General features: G+C 44.5%; 2 protein-coding genes across 3 annotated transcripts; one reads left to right on the top strand and one right to left on the bottom strand.

Annotated features, from left to right (window-relative positions):
- Nucleotides 1-942: 942 nt before the first annotated feature.
- C1S (complement C1s) lies at nucleotides 943-7,979 on the top strand. Its single transcript, XM_015872625.3, is given in 13 exon segments — nucleotides 943-1,036; nucleotides 1,407-1,462; nucleotides 1,872-2,076; nucleotides 3,288-3,465; nucleotides 3,732-3,857; nucleotides 4,501-4,700; nucleotides 4,899-5,052; nucleotides 5,294-5,409; nucleotides 5,634-5,712; nucleotides 5,963-6,100; nucleotides 6,591-6,665; nucleotides 7,151-7,921; nucleotides 7,924-7,979. Coding segments are annotated over 12 exon segments (2,106 nt in total). The 5' UTR covers nucleotides 943-1,036; nucleotides 1,407-1,424; the 3' UTR covers nucleotides 7,950-7,979.
- Nucleotides 7,980-10,296: 2,317 nt separating this feature from the next.
- Nucleotides 10,297-16,007, bottom strand: C1R (complement C1r). 2 transcript variants are annotated; one of them, XM_015872598.3, is made up of 11 exons: nucleotides 15,921-16,007; nucleotides 14,945-15,173; nucleotides 14,535-14,727; nucleotides 14,212-14,355; nucleotides 13,857-14,053; nucleotides 13,241-13,388; nucleotides 13,035-13,156; nucleotides 12,335-12,413; nucleotides 11,764-11,904; nucleotides 11,612-11,686; nucleotides 10,297-11,390 (listed from the first exon to the last, which is right to left on the bottom strand). In XM_015872598.3, exons 1-11 carry the CDS (start codon nucleotides 15,926-15,928, stop codon nucleotides 10,588-10,590), a joined length of 2,139 nt encoding a protein of 712 aa, XP_015728084.2. In that variant the 5' UTR covers nucleotides 15,929-16,007; the 3' UTR covers nucleotides 10,297-10,587. The 2 variants fall into 2 exon arrangements, with proteins under 2 accessions (XP_015728084.2, XP_032302971.2); XM_032447080.2 differs by lacking the exon at nucleotides 14,945-15,173.
- Between the last annotated feature and the right edge of the window lie 214 nt (nucleotides 16,008-16,221).

The following is a 16,221-nucleotide window of genomic DNA, read 5'->3' as shown; positions in this document are numbered from 1 at the left end:
ATTCCCAGTCAGACAATAAAACTCACTAGGCATGTTCTTCAGCTAAATCCTTGATCCCAAATACAGTGAAGCCAATTATGATTCATCCGTAGGTGTTTTTCTCCCTTCACAATATAAAGGAGTCATGAGCTTTGCTATCACATTTTGCCTATGGCCTGTTGAAACTTGTATGTTTAGTTTTGTTGGGTTTTCAGGCCAAAATAAGCTCTGGAGCATGTTGTGCTGATTGTAAAGGGTAGATTTACATTTCAGCCCCAGTGTAGCTGATTGGTGAGGATTTCTAGAGCATTGGTGGCTTTTTGGCTTGGACAGTAGTATTTTGGTCTTGGCTTTGGGCACTGGCTGGATTAAGGGTTTCCCTTTTCTTTACACCCTTAGATCAAACTTGGTCCAGGGCCCTTCCCCTTCCCCTTCTTCTCCCCTTCCCCTTCCCCTTCCCTTCTCTTTCTTTCCCCTTCCCCTTCCCCTTCCCCCTAAATGCACTTCTGACAATTAAGATCAGGAGCAGCAGCAGCCTCTGGCCACAGGTTTGCAGTCCCAGAATAGATTTCCAACAAACTGGTCTCCAGTGCGTTGTTTTCCATGCAAGAGCCCTAGGTCCAATCTCAGGTGGACTTTGCCTGTTCAACACCCACTTTGTAGTTTATCTATGACTTTCTGAGGGGGGAGAAAGAGAGCGAGATGGGAGGCAGCTGAAAGCTCTATTCCCCTCCCTTTTCTCAAAAGTCATCTGATTTCCTGCAAATCTCTAAAACACACCAGATATGTGCACTCCCCCACGCAGCCGGAGCCAACAAAGGTTGTGCAACTTGTTCTGGAAATTCCCCTCTTCTGTTGAAAGCTATTTCGTGCACCACATCCGACCGGGAAAGCTGGAAGCTCCATCATACTGCTAGGGGGTGCTGCAACATTGCAGATGGAAGCTCTCTTCACCGTATCGTCAGGCTTGGATACTTTTGAAGTGATAAGGAAGGAAAAAGAGAAGAAAGAAAGGGAAGACAGGAGTGAAGAAAGACACATGGACTAGAGAGAGAAGGTAAATATCTCAAGCTTTAGAAATGGAAGGCTTCCCCCATGCTGGGGTGCTGGGAAGAATGAATTGGGTCCCTTGGTTGGGAGGTGCTTTGTTTGTTATGCTCTGTAATGCTCTTTGGAGACACTGGTGGACATAAAGGGAGGATAAGAGTACCTGTGAGTAACAACCTAGAGATTACTGCTCTGTTTTGTCAGCAGTGAGCCCAGCATACCTCCTCAGTGTTTGAGGTTGCTGTATGCAGGAAGGAGCAGGGAATAGTCTTGCATTTAAAGCAAATCAGTGGTGAGCTTTCCATGAGCCTGGAGTGTTAGAGTCTTTGACATGCAGAAGTACTGGTGACATTAATCAATCATGCTGTTTTTTGTCCCAGGCAAAGTCCAATCCCTGAATGTTTTCAGGAAAGAAGATCAGCTTTTTCCAGATGTGGTAAGTTACTGAATCTCCGTGGGGCAGGTTTATTAATACTTTCGTTTTATGAAGGGTGTTTTGCTTTTAATCTAGTGATTCTCAAATCTGTATGCGTCTATTGTGCCCAAGCAGCCTTCAAAACAAGATAGTGAAGCAAGAATTATAATTTAAGACACTTCTATGCAATTTCTGCAGCATTACCATTCCTCTGCAGCTGGAGAGAAGCAAAGAGCAGGATGGCAATTGTGATCTTTCAGTCTGAAATTCTGCAGCAGGCAGAAGCCCCACAGCTGGTCATTAGACCTCCAAAGACAGGACCAATGCTGTTTGCTACATACAGCCCAAGACCAGCCTTTTCATTAGGGACTGTGTGCATATGCAGATGGGGAAGACTTCTGCAATGTTATCTTTCTTCCTCTTTTCTCAGGTACCTTATCTTCTTCTGTCATCCTGTCTGGGCTAATGCAGCCTCCATGTATGGTGAGATCTTGTCACCTAATTATCCTCAGGTGTACCCAAATGATCTGCAGCAATCTTGGGAAATCCAGGTCCCTCCAGGATACGGCATTCGCCTTTATTTCACGCATGTAGATCTTGAACCTTCGCAGAACTGTGAATATGACTCTGTGAAGGTACTGTCCCTCCCTGTTCTCATCAAGAGAGAAAAAGACTAGAAGTCAAGGTATAGCACATAACAGCAGGGCTGCATTCAAAGCTCAAGGCTGGAATAAGGGATGCGTTATTTCTGTTATGATCCCAAATGACTGGAAATATCTGTGCTAATGGTCCCTACATTAATGTAAGTTAATTGTTAAATTGTAATGACATGAGCACTGTCTGTCAACTGAGCATGATATCCATGCTGTACTCCCTGTGTCCCTCTCATATCCGTTGGTAGAGCCCATTAATAGCACCTCTGTATTGCAAAGCTCAGGTACAAAAACCATGGAAATGTCCATTTTTGTAGAAAAGGCATTGAGTTTCTGTTTGTGAAATTATTCAGAATTAGTCAATGAGAGAACATAAACAGTTAACAAACATGGAGATCGTTTGGTAATGACTAAAGTTAAAAACAATCCAGTGATCTGTGCATGGATAGTGGCTACTCAGAATAAAATGCAGTGGACCCAATCTTTGCATCTGTTTAAAACATAGAACCCTACTGTTTCTGCTCCATGTTGTTCCACAGGCCACAAAACATCTAACATTTCCACACAAGGAGTCATAAATTAGACCATCCCATCCTGTAATAGGTATGTGTAAAAAAGTGCAGTAAGGCCAAGTGCAGAGCCAGGAGACCTTGAAGGACCAGTGTGGGATTGCAGAATGGGTGTGCTTTGCCTGAGGATACAACAACATATCCACTTGCAACAAACCAATATACCTGTTAGGCTGTTCTGCAGACTGTCAGCCATTGGTTTTGAAACACAGATTTAATTTGCTTGGACAGGTGGGCCTGAGGAAAGGCTGTTAGCTGAGATCTCTCTCACATAAGTTGTTATCTGAAAAATCAGAACAGGTATTTCAGAGCGAGGACGTCAGTAAGAGGAAATGTTTCTCAAGGGTCTTACATATGGCAAGAAATCTGCTCTCTCAATGTACAATGTTTAGTTGTATGTTGGCTGACTCTCTTCTGCCCTTGACCATCTCTGGATGAAAAAGTAGCTTGAGGCCCTTCTGCTAACTGTTTCATGGCTGTGCCCTAAGAGATAAATCTAAATGTCATGAAAAATGAATGCAACTTAGAAGCCTTTGATTAGTCATGTATCAACTATAGGACCCAAATACCAGTGATTACACATATTTCAGTAACGAGACAAGATCTTTCTGAATTCTTCTGCAGATCCTGTCTGGTGGCCGTGTAGAAGGTTTGGTCTGTGGGAGGAAGAAAGCTCATGCTCCTGGCTCCTCAATTGTGGAGGAATTTTATATCCCTTACAACAGCCTGACTATGACCTTCCAGTCAGACTTTTCCAATGAGGAGCGTTTCACTGGTTTTGCAGCCTACTATGTTGCAGTGGGTAAGGTTAAAACGGACTCCTCTGAATCTCTGTAGTGTTCAAGACTAGGAAGGCAGATGAGATGTCAGAATGGGTTTCCTTATTGAAAAAGTCCTATTTAATAAGAGGTTCAGATAGACAGGACTGCTTTCCAATGTGGCCAGTCTAAGTGCTGCCTTTAAGTTATTTTTCCCTTGTTGTTTGCTAGTTTTTACTTCACTTTCCCATCTTCCTCCTGCCCCAAGGGCCTGTTACTAACCCGACATATTTTCTTTTCACACTTGCAGACTTGGATGAGTGCGCAGATTTTGTGGAGGAACTTTGCAGTCATTACTGTAATAATTATATTGGAGGTTATTTCTGTACTTGCCCACCAGATTATTTCCTCTATGAAGATAAGAAAACGTGTGGAGGTAAGAAATCTACATGAGTTGTGGTCAACAGAAAGAGTTAAATAAGGCCAAGTGGGATATTGTGCTTGAAAGACTTTCTCTGCTATCCCTCTCAGTCCGTCACAGCAGATATATCATAATGAAAAGGACATCCCAGTGCAAATCTGAACTGGCAGTAGATTGTGAGTTTGTGAATTCTTAACATTCTACTTGTGTGTGTGTCAAGAGAATTAAGAAACTATTATATGACCTCCTATAAGGACTGTGATGGAGATCGCTCTTAGCATACTGTAATTTTTTTAAATTCCTAACAAAATGAAGTAGTTTAAAGAAGATAAAAACACAAGGCTGAGAGAGGACACTAAGCAAGGCTGAACAAAATTAGTGATATGCTGAAGCTGTTCCCTAGTACTGAGGACACCAGGAAGTTGCGTTCCAAAGGACGGACAAGAAGGCAAGGTAGGTCAGACCACTAGAAGTTAAGGTCCCTTGTAAACTGAATAAGGAGTTGTGATTCTTCACAGTTTCTTGGGAAAATGCAGTGTTAGATGTGGTTAATGCAGGTGACTGGAGAGACTGGAGATACAGCAGAAGATGGAAAGCGCGTCTGCTTCATAATTGAACCATTTCCTTTCTGAGTCCTTTCTCTGCTCCTCAATCCTAGTGAACTGCAGTGGCAATGTCTTCACTGAGCCATCAGGAGTGATTGCTAGTCCAAACTATCCCAATCAGTACCCAGAGAACTCACAATGCGAGTACCAAGTGGTTCTGAAGCCAGGCTACTTTGTGGCGTTGACCATACGTAATGAAGACTTTGATGTGGAACCAGCCGACTCACAAGGGAGTTGCCACGACAGTTTAACAGTAGGTATGGGGTAGGGAGGAAGTCAGGATGCTCTGAGTCTCCCCAGAGATGTCCTCATATTCAGAAGACCTTCTGATTGCTTAATTTCATCTATGCTGCTTTTTAAAGTTTTTGGGAATACTAAAAAATAAAGTTATTAGGAATCTCTCCGGGAAGACATTTTGTATTTCAGCACTTCTTGCTTGTTATTTTCCCAGCTTATCTCTGGAAAGCAGCGTTATGGTCCCTATTGTGGCAGCAAATTCCCGGGTCCTCCTGAAATCAAAACTAGGAGCAACATTCTTGACATAATTTTCCAGACGGACAATGTGGTACAGCACAAAGGCTGGAAAATACGCTACTATGCTGAGCGTGAGTACACACTTAGGAATAAATTCCCTTTGCTGATGAGAAAGACCTTCCCCTGGGTCAGCTTCATGGTACAACAGCGTGTTCAGGCTGCTGTGTTTGCTAGTCACAGCTAAGGAGCTATTAACTAAACAGGATGCCTGTTAACTAGAGAGAATAATCACTGTGAAGAAAGAAGTTTGTTACTTAAAGGAAAGTAAATCTTGAATCAGTTAATCATTGATTTCCTCTTATCTCTTCAAAGCCATAACGTGTCCCTTGAGTGTCACTCCCAATTCTGTTCTTGACCCAAAGAAGGACAGGTATATCTTCATGGACAGTGTGAAGGTGACATGTGTGGAAGGCTATGAAATTGTGAGGGTAAGTTACACAAAAAAAGCATACACTCTCTTTGCCCCTCCCAGCAGCTTCCTGCTATTTCCCATCAGGTGTCTTGAGCAAAAGGGCTTAATGTTTTTGCCAAAGCTGTATTAAGTTCAGACTTCTTCCAGCAACTGCAGTATCCTGAGGAACCTCCACTAGAATGTCTACTTCAGATCCGTTTCAGGGCCAGTGACTTATATGTGTCATGTTCTTTTCCCTAGCAACATGACAGCATCACGACTTTTCACTCCAGTTGTCAGAACAATGGTGAATGGACCAACTCTGATTTCAGCTGTATTCGTAAGTGACCTGTCTCTGTATTGTGGGAAGCAGACTTTAATGGAGTATTTATGCTCTAGACTCACTATCTCCAGACTAGGAGAACAATGAAGGAATGAGATGTGAGCATGCTGAAAGGATAGCAGAAGTAAGCATGAATGACCATACAGGGATCAGCAGAGCTGTATGGTTTCCCATACTAGAGAATAATCAGATTGTTTGGTGAAGATACCCCTGTGATTGTCTTTGATTGTTTGTTTCTTCTCTACAGCTGTGAACTGTGGTGATCCCGGTCCTATTGACAATGGCAAATATGAGTACATCTCTGAACTTCATGAGCCTCTGTACAAAGCTACTGTCCAGTATTTCTGCAAAGCACCCTACTATACCTTACAAAACAAAGGGGAAGGTAAGTGTTGTGTCTGCTACAGAAACATATTTATTTGATGAAAGGCCTAAGAATTAGTACTGTAATTGTCATGGGGATGGATTATAACCTATTAAGTCAAGGCTGTGTAAAGATTCTTACTGGTGTGGGGTTGCAGGCAGCAGTTTTGTGTTGCTTCTGTGTTGAATAGACGGACATAATGTCTATAATAGGGGTGTTAACCTTAGATGTAATAGCAAGTCCTGTCTCCTTTTGTCTCGTGTATGAACCACAGAGATTTTTACCACACATTTCTGGTGGAGAAGTAAAGGAGTAAATGAGGTCCCTTCTAAACAGGGGCAGAAGCACCCTGATGGAGTTCTCTGCTTTTAGAGAGATCTCACTAAAATTTATCAAGCTGTACTTGCTTTGGAAGTGATAAGGTTAATACACTGTCTTATACAGTGGCACTGCTTACACTCCCTTCAGCTTGATTGTATCCTTCTGGCACTCTTTTCTTATGTTTTCAAAGCGGTGTATCAGTGCTCAGCCAATGGACAATGGATCAGTGAAGAAATGGGAACAGAGCTACCAACATGTGTTGCAGGTACTATCAAAACCTGTGAATACGTATGCATACGTAGTAACAAAGACCCATGCTTCTTTCGTTTACTCTGTTTCTGAGTACTTTCAAGTGTGCACATTCAGTTATTCAGATCTCTGACTGTTCTGTGCATAGCAAAAAGCCTGACAGGTCAAAAGAGATGTGCCGCAATACCAGGTCTCTCTTTCCTCACTCCCTCCTAAACAATACTGAGAGCTGTAGCTTGTCTTCAAACCCTACTTGGGTTCAGTTTCCATCAGTCTCTGGTGATGTGGCACTATAGGGAAAAGACTTTCACCACTCTTACTTGAAGTCTAAATCTAAATACTAAGCGCTTTAGGAGCGCATGTCCTTCAGTATTCAGCATCAAAAATGATCTAGAAGATACAAGAAAGTGGGGACTATGGGCATTTTAGTATTATCGGGTAAACTTCTGTTTGTAACTGCTAATTCTCCCACCTGGTTCCTCTTTTTTCTTTTCCTTCTAGTCTGTGGCATACCTAGTAATCCTATCCGAGAGACAGGAAGGATTTTTGGAGGCACTCGTGCAGAAAAAGGCAACTTTCCCTGGCAGGTGTTTTTTGAACATCCAAGAGGAGCTGGCGTGCTCATCTCTGAAAGATGGGTAATGACTGCAGCTCATGTGCTGGATGGATATGACATGCCTAGTATGTTTGTTGGGACAATCAATGTTGGTGGAGGAGCGTTGTACAGAGATGGCAAGAGGCTGGTTCCAGAGGCATCATTCATCCATCCGGGCTGGAAGAGGCTGCCCGCAGGCACCCAGAGGACTGATTTTGATAATGATATTGCACTACTGAAGCTGAAGGAACCTGTGGAGATGGGTCCAAACATCTCACCCCTCTGTCTTCCTGGCAAATTGCCCGAATATGAGCTACAAGAAGGGACTCTAGGTTATATTGCTGGCTGGGGGTTGAGAGAGAAAGGAAGGTTGCCCATTTATCTTTGGAAGGCCCAGATTCCTGTGGTGGACATGGACAAGTGCCGTTCTGTGAAACCAGAGGGCTCTGCTGATTCCAGCGCATACCGATTCACTGACAATATGATCTGTGCTGGTGGTGGTGACAAGGACAGCTGTAAGGGGGATAGTGGTGGAGCCTATTCCATCCAAGATCCTTTTAATAGCAGCCTGTCCTATGTGGCTGGGTTGGTCTCCTGGGGACCAAGATGTGGTACCTTTGGTCTCTACACCAAGGTTGTGCGTTATGTGGACTGGATTACAGAGACCATGAATAAGCATTAGATGAAGAAGCTCAGCAGAATTAGCTGACTAGCTCTTTCTCCCTTTAGCACAGTCACTCTTCCTAAATGTGATGGTTACATGTTCTGGTAGTAAGACTGGCTATGATTCCATTCACTTTTCATGTATAACAGGGTAACTCACTGTGTCTGTGCAGAGGGAGTAAAGAGTCAGGAATACGTATTATTTTTTCCCTCTGTCACTGTGACTGGTAAGGGAATTTCACTTTCTTCTTCCGTGCATTACTACAAGGAAGATGCTATTCTGTATAAGGAGGCTCCTTCTGCTTCCTCTCAGTTTTTCTGTTTCATTTTTCCCACTTGATGAAGACCCACCCATGACCGACCTGACAGGGAGATTACAATGAAGAGGAGAGAGAATAATTGTTAGTCCCTATGTTCAAAGCGTAGTTTCTGATTTCTGTATTTCCTATATTGCTTAGAATATCTAATGGCATTAAAGGATGTCCAAACTTGCTTCTCACGTGTGTATTGTCTCAGTCTAAACCTAGATCTCCCTGAAACTCCTTAAATCAAGAACTGAGTTGCATACTGAACCAACATTTTGCCTGCTTTTGACAAGCTCTAACTTACACTACCTTCCTTCTCTACATAAGAGTTTCCACGAAGTTCTTCTGAGCTACTTGCAGCACATTGACCAACCACCATTGGCAACGAGGACTTCAGTCTTCTGAATCAAGCTAAGCAGAAAAACAGAATATCTTCAAAACTATCTCATTTAGCTGTACCTAGGGCTTATTTTTTCAAACTTTATTGTGGTTGCCTGATTTTGGGAAGGTAGTGTTGTGGGAGAAGATTATCTAATATGTGTTAAGAGCGTCTTCTGCTCCAGAACACTACTTTAAATCCAAATCCTTCACAGTACTCTTTTGACAAAGATGGTCAGGGGACTGGTGCAGATGGCATATGAAAGGTGATAGAAACTCTGCTCAGCTTGAAAAGGAAGAAGCTAAGAAAGGGATCTGACTACTGCCTTCAGCTACCTAAAGGAGGATTGGACAGCAGACTCTTCAAAAAGGTAAAGAGAGGCAAGAGACACTGGAACATGTGCCACAGAAGACTGGGGAACCTCTGTCATGCTGAGTATCTTCAAATAGCCGAAATAACGCAGTCAGCAGGACCACTAGGGTGGTGGCTCAGGTGAGGCTGCACCTCAGGCACCATTTTTGGGTCCCTCACTACAAAAAAGATCTTGAGGTTCTGGAGCATGTCCAAATGAGGGGCAAAAAATGTGGTGAAGGATCCGGAACAAAAGTTTCATGAAGAGCAGCTGAAGGAGCTGGGATTGTTCAGACTGGAGAAGAGGAGGCTCAGGGGAGACCTTATTGCTCTCTACAGTTACCTGAAAGGAGATTGTGGTGAGGCAGGGTTCAGCCCCCTTTCCCGGATAACTAGCAATAGCAAAAGAGGTAAAGGCCATAAGTTGTACCAGGGGAGGTTCAGATTGCATACTAGGAACAATTTCTTCTCAGAAAGAGTTGTGAAGTACTGGCATGGGCTGCCCAGGGAAGTCTTGGAGTCACCATCCCTGGAGGTTTCCATGAAAAGGGTAGATGTGGCACTGGGAGACGTGGTTTAGTGGGCATGGTGATAATGGGTTGATGGTTGGAGCAGATGATCTTAGTGGTCCTCTCCAACCATAATGATTCTATGAATCTGCAATCTTACATTTACATGCCTTTGTTCTGTTGTGCCCATAAAACTGGCAGAATCAACAGAATTCTGACTTCTGGAAGTCATGAGTTAGTTCATATCAGGTGTACAATTTCACAGATCAATCCTCAGGGTATATTAACTCAAAAGCAAATGAGACCTTGGCACTAGAGAAATGGACCTGGATCACAGTTCTTGCTCTGAAAACAGAGCAAGAACCCAGAGTTCTCTTGCCGCAAGAGGAAAGATCTGTGATAACAAAACTAATTAAGAGATGACTGCAAAGAATATCCACAGCACTAGAGACATCTTCTCTATGAGTGAGAATCATTTTAGAGCTACTTTTCTGCAGCTAGAACTGTATTTAATATAGTATGCAAAAAAATCAGCTGTCTGATTCTGCACAGTAAATATTCCTGGGAACTTTTCTTCACAAGTGTGACTGTTGTATTCCTTGTCTTTTGAATGTGGCATTACAGAATTGACTCTTGACTCCCTTGAAGCCATCTGCAGTTACAGACACCTGTTTTCTCCAGCAATTATTTTAATATTCATAGCCTTTGGCTGATGCCGGTGGGTATATGCACACTGTACTCAACACATCCTCCTAGGTTTGCTGCACTGCAAACTTTCCACACAATGTGGCCTACAAAATTAGACCGTAGTAGTTAGACGATACTGCCAGCACTTCAGACAGTGGTAAGTTTGCTGCCATGAGATCTCTGCTTTTATTAAAGCTTCATCCAATACCACGACTGCATTTGGAAGAACTAGAACATGTATAAAGGCCTCCCACAAACTGCTGGTGGGACAGAATGGTACCAACAAAAATTCATCAGACAACATGATGGTTTTCAGAAATGCTTGTGATTAAGGTTACATGGTCTCTATGTTTGAAAAGTCTTTAGGACAACAACAAAAGCTTTGGATATGATATTCTGTATCTGGAAATCCATATGGTATCAGGGATTCTTCAGCTGGACAAGAACATTTAGAGCCCATCCTCCTTTATTATCCCTTTGATCCAGTCCAAATAGTTGAGGACCTTGGTGTAGAAGCCATAACCTTGGGCACAGCCGATACCCCAAGAAACAATACCTGTAGCCACCCACCGACCACTTTCCATGTCTAACACTGTGAAGACACTCCCACTATCCCCCTGGCATGCATCTTGTTTTTTCCTGAGGAAGCCAGCACAGAACATGTTCTCAGAGAAGACCATATGTTTCCCTCCATTATGACCATCCAGCCAATTCTGGCATTTCTCCCGAGAAATTGCTGGTAGCTGCACGTATTTCAAATGTTTTGAAAGAAAGTTTTTTTCCACACCAAAGCCACTCACATACCCCATGTACCCATCCATGTAGAATGTGGTGTTGCTAGTATCTGGGAGGCAGATGGGCAGTACTGTAGGGCCTAGGGTTACTGGGTGTTTCAGTTCCAGCAGCGCTATGTCTCCATTGAAGTTATGCTCATCATTAGGATCGTAATCAGGATGGACAAAGATCCTGCGTACAGGGTGGTGCCCCATCTTGGAGAGCTCTTCTACATCAGTGTGGCCAAGAAAAACTTCAGCGTCCTCTGTTAGCTGATCTAGGCTTAAGTTGTGCCTTGCTGGTCCTTTGGGGAAGACGGTGTGGGCAGCGGTCAGGATCCAGCGATCACTCAGGAGCGCTCCACCTCCACGTCCCTTGATTTCAGTCAGAGCCTGCCAAGGGAAATTGCCCTTGCCTGCTCGCTCACCACCTACAATCCTCTGGATTTTAATAACAGGGTGGTCCGGCTTCCCACACACTGCAGAGAAAGGCAAAGAGAACATGACATCCTTCACTGCCCTGGCTTGTCTCTCTCTTTCCATCACTGTTCACCTTATTTTTGTCTTCCTGGATCTATTTCCCTGTTATTCCTCACTGACACCATTACTCTCACTCTCCTCTCTGCATGTTATCCCTGTTTTGTACTGGTGATAAGCATTGCTTGATAAACACCAGACAACATCATAGTTTTTTACTGACCTGGCAAGCAGGCAGGAATCCTCTTCTGGCCATCTCGATCCACCCAGGTTCCCTCAGAAGAACAGGTGTATCTATCTGTAGGATGAGACAGTGGAGATTGCAGTGGGCTTTTTATTTCAGTATTCCAATATCTGTGTGTGATCAGCACTCACCACCTCCTCCTCCGGTGACAATGTGATAATATGGTTCATTGCACTGGTACTTGATCTCTGACTGGTAGGTGTTGTTTGCAGGTTTGTTAACATAACTGAATATCCCATTGGTGAGTTCTGCAGGGCCGCCACAGTTCACAACTACAAAAAAGAAAGAAAAGTAAAAAAGAGATGAGTAAAAGACAACCTTAATAGCTGTAGGTTAAAGCTTGATTTTGACTGTGGCCATGTTGTGAAGGAAGGTGAGGACCAATTTGTACAGTGGGAAGAGAGTGGTTGTTCCAAAATGGATCCCAAACTGGGGTCTTCTGCTTTTAGATGTTACAACATCGTACTGCCTTCTTAGTGATACTTTATGCATTTCTGTAGGAGAGGAAAAACATTTAGGTTTTTGGAAACAAAAAGCGTAATGAGAGTTAACAGTGGACTAAGTGGCCTTTACAGTCCTTCCAGTCAGCATACCTATAAGTCTATAGTCAAAGACAAACTGAGTCACAGATGCTGAACTCCCTGCGTACTCAAGGGAATAACTTAGAGCAAGGGACAAGATTCCAGCACTCGGCTCACTCACTTTCACAGTGGGGCATGGGTTGATGCCACGTCCCATCAGCCTGGCAGACAGCAGTGAAGGACAGCAGCTTCCGATTGCCCTGCACAAAAAAACAGACAAAAACTCCATTGCTGGCTGCAGGGAGCCTCATATTCCCTTCACATAACACACAAACTCCCTTCCCTCACACTAAAAGTATTATCCTAACTGCCTGTCTTTCTACTGCTCCCTCGCAGTGCTGTGTTCCAGTTGCTGGCCTCTCCCCTTGCTGCCTTCCTTCCATCTTGTGTTTGCTGCAGGCTACAAATTATGCATAAAGAGCCAAAATGTAAGCAGCCAGCAACCATAAACATTTGAAAGGCCAGAGGCACTGGCAGTAGAGAGGCCTGACAGCAGGATGGCAATGAAGGCAGGTAGCATATTCTGCTTCAAGTCTGATTTCATATCCTCTCAAAGAGAGACTCTTGTTTACCAGTTCTTCCTGAGATCTTTGTTCTCTCAACTACAGGGGTTTGCCTTTTTGTGAGACAAAGAACATGAAAGGAAGGAGCCTAGGAAAAGCGAAAACACTGGGAAAAAATGCCTACAGGTGCATGGAAAAATAGAAATTGCTAGAGATCGCCAGGAGTGAAATGTCCAAAGAGAACTTTACTGAAAGTTGAAAGACGTGGACTGAACAGAAGACAGAATACAGCTGAAGGGAGATGAGAAGGGATCTCACCTCCACCAAGTTATAGCCAGTCTGGCAACTGACAATGATATAGTCTTGATATCGATACACAGATCGCAGGTCTCTGATGATGGTAAACTGATCCCGTGGGACAGGCTGCGGGCACCGTATTCCTGTTAGAAAAGGGGATCAAGTGGGTGGTTATTAATAAAACGTGTAGATAGGCTCTAGTAGTCACTGGGGAGGAGATATCTTACTCTCTGAGGTGTAGTGGATCTTCCAACCACGACTGTACCCTGATTCATCAGTGAAGAAGAGTATGTCCACCTCATTGCTTTTGGTTTCTATGCTGCCAGGTGACTTCTTGCCACAGAATTCACCAATCTCTCTCCCTCGTGCTTGGATCTAGCAACAAAATCAAGTATCTCAGGGACAGAAAGATACAAGTCTTCAATATCCCTATCTCAATCCAGACCAAGTTTGCCAAAGTGCCTAATGACGGGTGGGCTGGCAGTCTGACCCATCTTTGCTGATGGCTGCTGCACTGAACAGAACAAATGAGTGACCAAATACAAGCTCTACTTCTCCTTTACTGTGGGAGTCAGAGCTATCAACCAATTTGATTGATTCAAATTGAATCCTGAGACTAAAGAAAAAGCACATTTTGCTCCATTTACAGGAACATGTGACCCAGAGCCTGTTGGTCTCAGGACAATGGTAATTAAAAGTTCTGAGGGAGGGACAAGGCTCAATTTTCCCTAGTGGGGCACTCTTTTTGTACTAATCCTGTATTTCTCATGCTAGTAGTGGTACCTACAGAATTCCTGTTCTGCCCTGGCATCAAGGCTTGAAGGAGAAGCTCATTTCCAGTACCTTGAGTTGATCATAGGGACAATGGACTTGCTGGTGGTCATCAATCTCAAAAGGTTCCAAGAACTTTAGGATGATAGACAGGCCTTTTTCCAGACGGATGCTGTAGTTACAATGGAGGTCTTCAGGATAGGGGTGGGGGTAATCTGGGCTGCTCAGGTACCCAGATGGCTCTGTGAACAACTCACTGCTGCACTCCACTGGTGTAGAGGAAGAAAGCAAAGATCACAAGATGGGGCTGTGCCAGCTGCTGTCCCGTTAACTGCTTCCTAAACCACTTCTCCCACCTTTCCTGACTGAAGGGCTCCTGCTCTGGAATCCTTCATATTCCATCTGATCTTTCAGACTTTCAGTTTACCTTTGCAGGAGTGGTAGTCACTTTGGAGCTGATATCCAGGTCGGCAAGAACAGAAGTAGCCACCCATATAGTTGTGACAGATTTGCTGGCACCGAAGCCCCTCATCATCCTCAGCAACATTGTTAGGATCACATTCATCAAGATCTGAAGAGGTAAGAGATGCTGGGTTAAGAGGAGGAAAGCGTCAAGCCTATCTGCTGTACACTGAAATTATACAGAGATTGGTATCTTTGCTTAAGGAATCTCTTGATTTGCCCGTCAAGAAGGAAAATTAGTTGGACCCACAAAGCTTCTTTCTGCATGACAGATAGTCTCCTACTCACCCACAGCTTTATAATAGGCCAGGAAGCCCCTGTAGGGAATGACAGTGCCATTGTCTTCATTGGAGAAATCAGAATGGAATGAAAGATGCATCCTGTTTCCCTTAGATACAAACTCCTTTCTTCCTGGATGATTGCCTGTGGTTGACCCAAGCTGCCCACAGTATCGCCCCAAGCTCTTCTTGTCTGCTCTGATCTGCCAAGGTTAAGGGGAAATCACTGAAGCCTCATAAAAGTCAGTAATGCACCACTAATATCCAGCCATATAATGCCAATATCTGCTTCACCTGTTACCATCTTTAGCTCCTTCCCAACCCTCTGCGGGGAATGTCAGAGGAAGCCTCGTGAATGAACAGCACACCTCTAGATTCCCATTTCCAGTCACCAATTGCCCCAGATATGTATCCACATACCTTAACATAGTCATAGAAACAGGACTCTGATGGCTCCAGGTCAAAGTATCTGAAGGTCAGCTTCACCACATAGCCTTTGGGCACAACGATATCCCAACTGCTGATGTTATTGTTGGGGTACGGCTTGGGATAATCTGGGGATCTGATCTCCCCAAATAACTTTCTTGGGACTGGACTGGAACTGATCACTACAGAAAAGAGGATGGCCCACAGGAGAAAAGGAGTGTGCCTGCGAACATGGCAAGTAAATTAGGACATTGCACAAAACTCAGTCATCCAAAATCAGGGGAGAGACTTCACAGGTGGCTTGCATGCTGTGTAGCAAAATGCAAACATGAAAGGCCTAGCGGATCCAGCTTTCGGCTCGGATCACTCAGGAACAAGTAGAACCACAGGAATGAAAGCACTGGAGCACTGACCAGCTCCAGCAAGGTGTCATGATACAGCCAAAGAGATTTGTTCCCCTGGCAAGCACTTTGAGGGAACATGGGTGAATTCCCCAAGCAGTGGCTGCTTGTTCCCAGCAGCCAGGGGCTATGTTCCTCATTGTAAGCATGGTTCCCCTTTGCTCTGAGCCGGTGGATCATTTCTGATTGTCTCTAGTTTAGGGTTTTGCCTCATTTATGTGGTCAGTATGTGAAGATCTCAATCTCAGCTTACTAATGAGCAATCTCACAGTGCCTCCAGCGTAACCCTCAGCCCAGTCATGCCCAAGTCGTCCTCCTAAAAAAACAACTGGTTCTCATTTGTTTCTCTTTCTTTTCTCTCTCCGGGAAGTGAGAGTACTCCTCCAAAACACCCCCATTGCCCAGATCTCATGAAAAGATCCGCCAGGTTGATCCTTCTTCCTTAGCCCAAGCAGAAGTTTAACGGAGGGACAGCAAGAACGAATAAGCCTTTTTGACCAGTTCACCTCCCTGGAAGAGCCTTATCACCCACCACCCTGGGTACTACTGTTCCCGTTCCCCATACTCACATCTCCATGCGCTCTGCCGCGGGACCCTCTGCTGTCTCCCTGCCCGTCCTGCCCGAGCTCCACGGTCTCCAGCTGCAAACGGGAGGCGGTGAGAGCAGTGGGTGGGGAGGCAGAGCCGAGCTGCGGGCAGCCGGGATGGGACAGGGAGCTTCCAGCACGGCGCCTGCTGCCCTCTGCTGCACAGCTGCTGCAGCTCCGAAAAGACACCGGCATTGGGGCCAGGGAGGGCTCTGGGGGGCTCTTAAATCTTAGCCAAAAGATGTCAAAGGAGAGGAGCCCTTTTTTGGGACAGATCATCTGC

Source organism: Coturnix japonica, chromosome 1 (genome assembly GCF_054131305.1).
Source record: "Coturnix japonica strain WE chromosome 1, WE-NBRP24, whole genome shotgun sequence".
Taxonomy (NCBI): Eukaryota; Metazoa; Chordata; class Aves; order Galliformes; family Phasianidae; genus Coturnix; species Coturnix japonica.
The sequence above is the reverse complement of the archived record's forward strand: the minus strand, read 5'-3'. Positions and strand labels throughout refer to the sequence as shown.

What these genes read in the sequence shown, in the direction of transcription:
- C1R (XM_015872598.3), bottom strand. An exon ending in GTCCCTATGATCAACTCAAG is followed by an intron (nt 13,389 to 13,856) that starts GTACTGGAAATG and finishes TTTTGTTGCTAG; the next exon opens with ATCCAAGCACGAGGGAGAGA. An exon ending in ACCCATGCCCCACTGTGAAA is followed by an intron (nt 11,905 to 12,334) that starts GTGAGTGAGCCG and finishes TCTTTTTTGTAG; the next exon opens with TTGTGAACTGTGGCGGCCCT.